The sequence below is a fragment of the Olea europaea genome, unplaced genomic scaffold (assembly GCF_002742605.1).
Source record: "Olea europaea var. sylvestris unplaced genomic scaffold, O_europaea_v1 scaffold920, whole genome shotgun sequence".
In the NCBI taxonomy this organism is placed as follows: domain Eukaryota; kingdom Viridiplantae; phylum Streptophyta; class Magnoliopsida; order Lamiales; family Oleaceae; genus Olea; species Olea europaea.
Window position 1 is genome coordinate 76,126 of NW_019267682.1, and position 6,514 is coordinate 82,639.

Consider the following 6,514-nt stretch of genomic DNA (forward strand, 5'->3'; position numbering starts at 1 on the left):
TCCGTTTAGAATGGTAACTAAAAGCGTTATTTTCTGAGGCATATTTATTAGAATATATATTAATTACCACGTTAGTTTTGAACTTTTAAACATTTTCTCTTAAAATCAAATTGGGGTATAATTAAAGCTTGACTTATGTATCATTCCCTGTCACTGATGCATAGCCAGAGTACTAATACCAGTCTTGAACTCCGACTAGTTATTTGGGCTTCATATAGATCTATTTATTCCCTTGGACTTTTTGGACCCTATACACCATGTTAGCCCCTGTTTGATGTCCGTCCATTATTTCATTAAAATCAGTTTTGTAATAGTGAATTGTTGAAAAATGTATTGTTAAAAAGTAAGAAAAAATTTTGAATTTATGTATAAAATATTTTATTTTGAGGATATGTTGTTGGAATGAGTCTGAGAAAAAATGAATTTTGAAATAATGAGATTCGAATAGCGCCTCAATCATCCATTCTAAATTCTTAAATACCATTCCCAGAACTTGGCAGAAAACCAAAATAGGGAAAAGTAACATCAACTGTTAAGACAACATAATTCAACATTGAACATTCAGACATTCATTATGAATTCTATAGCCCCAAGAGTGATTTTGAGTGGGAAATCAATGAAGGAAAAGATTTTTATGATTTAGGAACAACCAACGCAAAAAATAGAAGCTACTGCAGCATTTGAAAAGGCAAAATAGAGTAAAAAAAATGCTTGAAAATCAGGTCACTGTATGGATGCCACAAAAGTAAGAATAAACAATGAAGAACAAAAAAAGAAATATTAGAATTCTTATTATGATCATTCACTAATCAGGACACTGTAAGTTGATTGCAAGAAGGAAAAATATTTAACATTTATAATACACCTTCGATATCCTCATGATCCCAAAAATAATAGAAACAAATGTGAACGAAAGATATTTTACCTCTCAAATAGTCAAATTTAAGACACGAATTTGCAGTGTTGAACCTCAAACTGTTGATTATTTGAAAGTATAGAATAGTGATATATTACATATTACCTTTCTCCTTGTTCTGACTGAAGTTCTTATCCTTCCTTGACGGCTTCAACTTTCTTCGTGGAGCACCAACAGTAGAGGGGTCTACCAATGGTCCCGACCAAGTTTGAATGGGTTCCTTGGAATATGAGAAATTCATGGAACTGAACGGGACATCAGGAGGATCAAAGGCTGGATCCATGTGATGTGAAGTGCCCAAAGGATAACCAAGTCCTCCATCCTGGTGTGGTGGAGGAAATTTTTCACTCTTGCTCTTTGCATTCGCATGTGTAATTAGTCGCCTTCTCTGTTTTGGCAGGGACAGAAGCAAGTTATAGCAAAACTCATAAACAAATACCGAAAGCAAGTATTTTAATCATGAAGCTCATTTATCCAACCATACAAATAGCATTTCTACTCCAAAGAGCCACGAGGAATCAAGGTCATAGAAAGAAATAATCCAACAAATTTAAAAAAGAAAATGTCAGCAGACTGACATCGGTGACATGAGAAGAACTGATACAATTGTTGCTTCTGAAAACAGTGAAGAAAGGTTTAGAGAAGAAGGGGAAGGCGGGGGGGTGGCAGAGAGAAAGAGATTCCACAACTCTTCAATTAATTTTTTTTTTTACAGATTATAACAAAGTCTCAAATTTACAAAATAAACCAATGGATAAATATAATTCTCAAGGATACATGTTATATGACTTACGTCAACATTGGTTTGCAGCTCAGCATTGGCTTCTGGAGCAGGGATTGCTCGAATTGGTCGTTCCCGTGTACGTGTTTTCTTCACACCATCAGCATTGGCTCTACCAGTAGCTCTTAGCCTATAAACATGAAGCTCATGTCAGGTGTTTTGGGGAAATGTAATAAATTACATATCACTGTTCCTGCAACTTCTTGACAATAGAAAAGAAGTAATCATATGGAAGATAAGTCAAATACCACATCTTTACTTCAATTGTTAAATCCTGGAATTATATCTTAAATTTGATATAATGTGTGTCAGGTACTTCAGCAAGTATTGAAATTTGAAGTATAGATTCAATCTAATGAAACATCAAAAGTCAATACGAATACTACATGGCTATATTTATTTTTCAAACCTTCTAGCTTCTTCATCGCGGCGCTTAGCATCCATCTCCTTACTGGGCGGATACTTCGGAAGACTAGAAGGATCACATGCATAAGGTTTTGTTCTGAAGAACTGCAAGAATGAAAACAACTAATAACTAACTTTTTGGTGTGACATACAAAAAGAATCCTTGACCACTCAGATCTATAGTATTGGACAAATGTCATGGATGCTGTAAATTCTCCATAAATGTCTACAGCAAGCTAAGCAACACAACTTCATGCAGGGAAAAAAAATGGTGGGAGAGAGAAATGAGGAAAAATACAATCATGTAGCATTCCAAGAGTTAATACATAAAAAAACACAAAATAAAATGATATTTTTTTATGATTTTCTTAAGAAAGGAGGGTTTAGTTTCCATTCCTTCTCTTGTTTGTGTATGTGCATGAGTGTTTATAGAGACAGGGACGAGGGAGCTCACTTCACTGTTTAATGCAGCTGTAGCAGTTTGACGCTCAGCGGGATCAATAGCAAGTAGAGTCTCAATTAATGGAAGTGATGATGGTGGGAAATCTTTAAATGTCTGAGCTATGCATCTTTTATATGATTGTTGAGGCTTGAATATGGTTGCATGCGGTAGTTTTGATTTTTTCCAATATTCATCTGATGGAGAACCACATAGCTTGAAAATCCTGTGCAACTGTTCCACCTAAGCACAATAACATTATTCACCTAATTATTGCTACAAGTCCAATGTTTATGCAAATATGATAAAAGTAACTTTCAAACTTTGTAGTGGAGTAAAGAAACCTGCAAAAATTAGTAAAATAAGCCAACAGACAAGCAAACATATTCAGCTAAATCGTTGCACGACATTAGAATCAGCGCTGGCATTGAACATTGAAAAGAAAATAAATGATTCAAAATCCTCTTTCATAATTGTGTTATGCTGAGAACCAAACTACTGGACCCCACTCTATTTTATGCAGTCGCACCTAATCAGTGTACCTTCATACCTAGTATTATCTAACGGAATATTTATTACTGGTAAAATAACTGAAAAATTGCCACAATCATACAGACTCTTGAGAGTTAGTGCTTCTGATCTCATTGCAAGTATGTTCTACTTCATTTACCTACAGCTACTCTTCTGTGCGACCAACACAATGTTTATCTAGCTTACGCGCACCTTGACTATTCCTACGGGGCCCTGAAGTTTACCGCCGGCCTTGAAGGGACTCGAACTAGTGACCATTGGGAAGCAAACCCAATATAAATTTCAAGTAAGGATAACATAAAGCAAAACATATAGAGATCATTTATTAAGACATCTTTTAATTCAGAATAACTACTACATTCGGCAACATATTTTCGTCTATTTCATTTATTGAGCAATTACCGAAATAAATTCAGCTTCAAAAACAACGAGACATTTTTATTTCTAGATCAAATATAGAATGTCAAACCATCATTTCCAGTAATAGCAGGTCATTAGTTACAGAAGGTCAGGAGAATTAGTAACAACTAGCAACTGAGGGCATCATATTGTAGCATCTGACTGCCAAAGGAATGGTCATGAAGAGGATGAATTGGAAAAAGCATCTACCTCTGTCCGCCCAGTCATGATGGGCCTCCCAGCAAATAACTCCGCTAAAATACACCCAGCACTCCACAAGTCCACGCCTACACCATAATCGGTGGCACCAAGCAGCAGCTCTGGAGGCCTGTACCAAAGAGTAACCACTCGACTGGTCATTGGCTGCTTGTTGTTAGGGTCAAATGTGGTAGCCAATCCGAAATCAGCAATCTTGAGAACTCCTCCATCAGTAATTAGGAGATTTGACCCCTTAATATCACGATGCAACACATGATGGTTGTGGCAGTGTTCAAGGCCTGACAGTAGCTGATGCATGTAGCATTTGACCTATAATATAAATCGTATAATGCTAGCTTAAGAAAACTGTTCCAAATCTACAAGAGAATGATTCAGGAACTCAAATGAGAAAAGGAGTGAAAATGAATAAGTAGAATCCAACCTGAGACTCTGTAAATTTGATTCCGGGGCTTGAAGCCAGGCCAGCCAAATCATGCACCATATAATCAAACACTAGGTACAAACTACATGACATTCTTGATGTCGCTAATCCTTGCAATTTCACAACATTTGGATGATCCAAACGACGCAAAATCAAAATCTCCCGAGCCATAAATCTCACACTCTCAGGCTCCAAATTATCAAATCTGACTTTCTTTAACGCAACAATGTTCCCCGATAAGGTATCTTTAGCTTTATATACATTGCTATAAGTACCTTGTCCAATCTAAACTCAATCACCACAGAAAAACATACATCAAATGAGATATTAAATCAACAGAACATTAAAAAAATTAAAAATGAAAAAAATAATAATAAAACTGGAAACTAAACTAAATAACACTTTGCCTTATCAAGTTTCTCAAATGTATCAGCCCGGCGAGGGGTCCACCCATTTATCGCCTCCCCAGCAACTGCCGAGAGCCAAGCTGGCCATCCAGCAGCCACTTGCTCGCCATGGATGTTCTTGGGGGGATTACTTAGCCGAGGATTTGGCCTAGACCTCCTCCTCTCACCTCTCGGCTGCCGCACATTTCCATCCTTCGGCTCCTCCTTCTGATCTCCACCATTCTGAACTTCACCACCCCCTCCGCCTTTGTATCTACCACGGTCCTCCGCCTTACTTACTGAATCAACTACTACTTTCTCTCTCCTCCCCAACGGTGCAGCCAAATCTCTCTCTCCCCCATTCCCTCTCCCGTTCCCAGCTACAACCTGGCCAGTAGGAGGCCCAGATGACAAATTCTCTTTCCCAAAAACACACCCCATCTCTTAAAAACGCCAAACTTCATTTCTTACCACATCGCACACTCTTGTCCAGTTGTCCCTCATTCAAAACCTCTCAAATTATCACCAATCAGAACGAATAAAACAACAAATTCGCATGCAAAGCGTACGGATAAATCACGCTTTCAAGGAAACTCCACCATATGGGTTTTACCCAATTCAATAACACAAATAGAACAAGAAATTCAACAGTAACGCACAAATAAATTCAGATTTTTGCAGAAAAACTAAATGGGTTATGATCTATTAAGCAACGAACAACAAATCGAGGGCATATTAAAAAAGCCGCAAACAAACTAAATAAGGGGTTGGATTAATACAGCAAAAATAATGTAGTATGAGTGAAGAACCCTAGCTATAGTGCCCATTAAAGCAGAAACAACAATGATTTAGTGAAAGCCCACAATTTATGGCGGTCAAAAATGAGTTAATAACTCTAAAAAGGCCAAGGCGATTATACAGTAAAATACCAATTAGCTTTGTTGTCGCATTTATTATAATCTTTCGGAATTAATCAAAGTTGAATTTCCACTTGTCACTTTTGAAAAATGGAAAATTCCAAATTACTGGATTTTATTTTTTTGAGCGTGCTTTCCTTATGATGGGCGTAGCTTGCCGGTCAATAAGAGTTATTTTTTCAATTATTTTTTTAGGAAATTACACACACCTTTTTCTAATTTTTTATATTAATAACTAAGTTTTTTTTTTTTTCCCCAAAAATCAAGTGCAACCCAACTCATCACCCACACAAAATATTCAGACCCACTTTTTCTTTACATATATTTCTATTTGCTCTCTCTCTCTCTCTCTCTCTCTCTACCGTTCAATATGAATTATCAAATATATAATTTAAAAATTCTATCTATTATTAGCAAAAAAAATTCTCCCCGACAAATCCAGCTAGGGCGGCCGCCCTGGGCAACCCCACCCATCACCCGCACTCACACCCACACAAAATATTCGGACCTACTTTTTCTCTACATATCTCTATCTATTCTCTCTCTATCTTTCGTTGGCCACAAACGATGGTGGATTGGAGCACAAGATCTGTACTCACTATCTTACCTACATCATTTATGGTCGTCATCGCTAGATCATTCCTTTCGCTAGAAATGCCTCAACTAGGTTCACCATTTCGCACCTCATCTCAAGCCCCCTCCCCCGGGTTCGCAGTATTATCGCAATGTTGAGGTCTCCAATTCGATTCGAGCAATAGTGGTCAGTTGAGGATTCAAGGTGGCAATCGTCAATGGTTGTGGAGTGGTGGAGGTAGAGGTGATGGTGGATTTTGAGAAGGTGGTGGTGGTTGTTGGTGCAAGTGGTGTGGGCAACATCCTCAAATCCACGACCAAGACTTTCATCTCCCTCATTGCAATACATGCAAACACACACAACAAAAATGTAGTGGTGGTTATTGATACAGGTGGTGGTGGTGATGATGGTGAAATGACACATCGTTTGAATAGTATCGATGGTGGTGGAGTGGAGTGAAGTGGGGTGGGATTAAGAGCGTTGGCAATCAATGTGTAATTTGTGATCAATAAATAATATGAATTGC

General features: G+C 37.6%; 1 protein-coding gene across 1 annotated transcript; it reads right to left on the bottom strand.

Moving 5' to 3' along the window:
- Nucleotides 1-768: 768 nt before the first annotated feature.
- On the bottom strand, nt 769-5,466 carry LOC111392313 (probable serine/threonine-protein kinase At1g54610). The gene is made up of 7 exons (XM_023017626.1): nt 4,519-5,466; nt 4,112-4,396; nt 3,682-3,999; nt 2,557-2,784; nt 2,107-2,207; nt 1,710-1,827; nt 769-1,304 (listed from the first exon to the last, which is right to left on the bottom strand). Exons 1-7 carry the CDS (start codon nt 4,936-4,938, stop codon nt 1,011-1,013), a joined length of 1,764 nt encoding a protein of 587 aa, XP_022873394.1. The 5' UTR covers nt 4,939-5,466; the 3' UTR covers nt 769-1,010.
- Between the last annotated feature and the right edge of the window lie 1,048 nt (nt 5,467-6,514).

Bases quoted from the DNA above. Each gene is read 5' to 3' on its own strand.
- LOC111392313 (XM_023017626.1), bottom strand. From the start codon at position 4,938: ATGGGGTGTGTTTTTGGGAAAGAGAATTTGTCATCTGGGCCTCCTACT. The intron at 2,208-2,556 runs GTGAGCTCCCTC...TCATTCTTGCAG, and splicing joins CAGCTGCATTAAACAGTGAA to TTCTTCAGAACAAAACCTTA. The intron at 1,305-1,709 runs GTAAGTCATATA...CTGCCAAAACAG, and splicing joins AGCTGCAAACCAATGTTGAC to AGAAGGCGACTAATTACACA.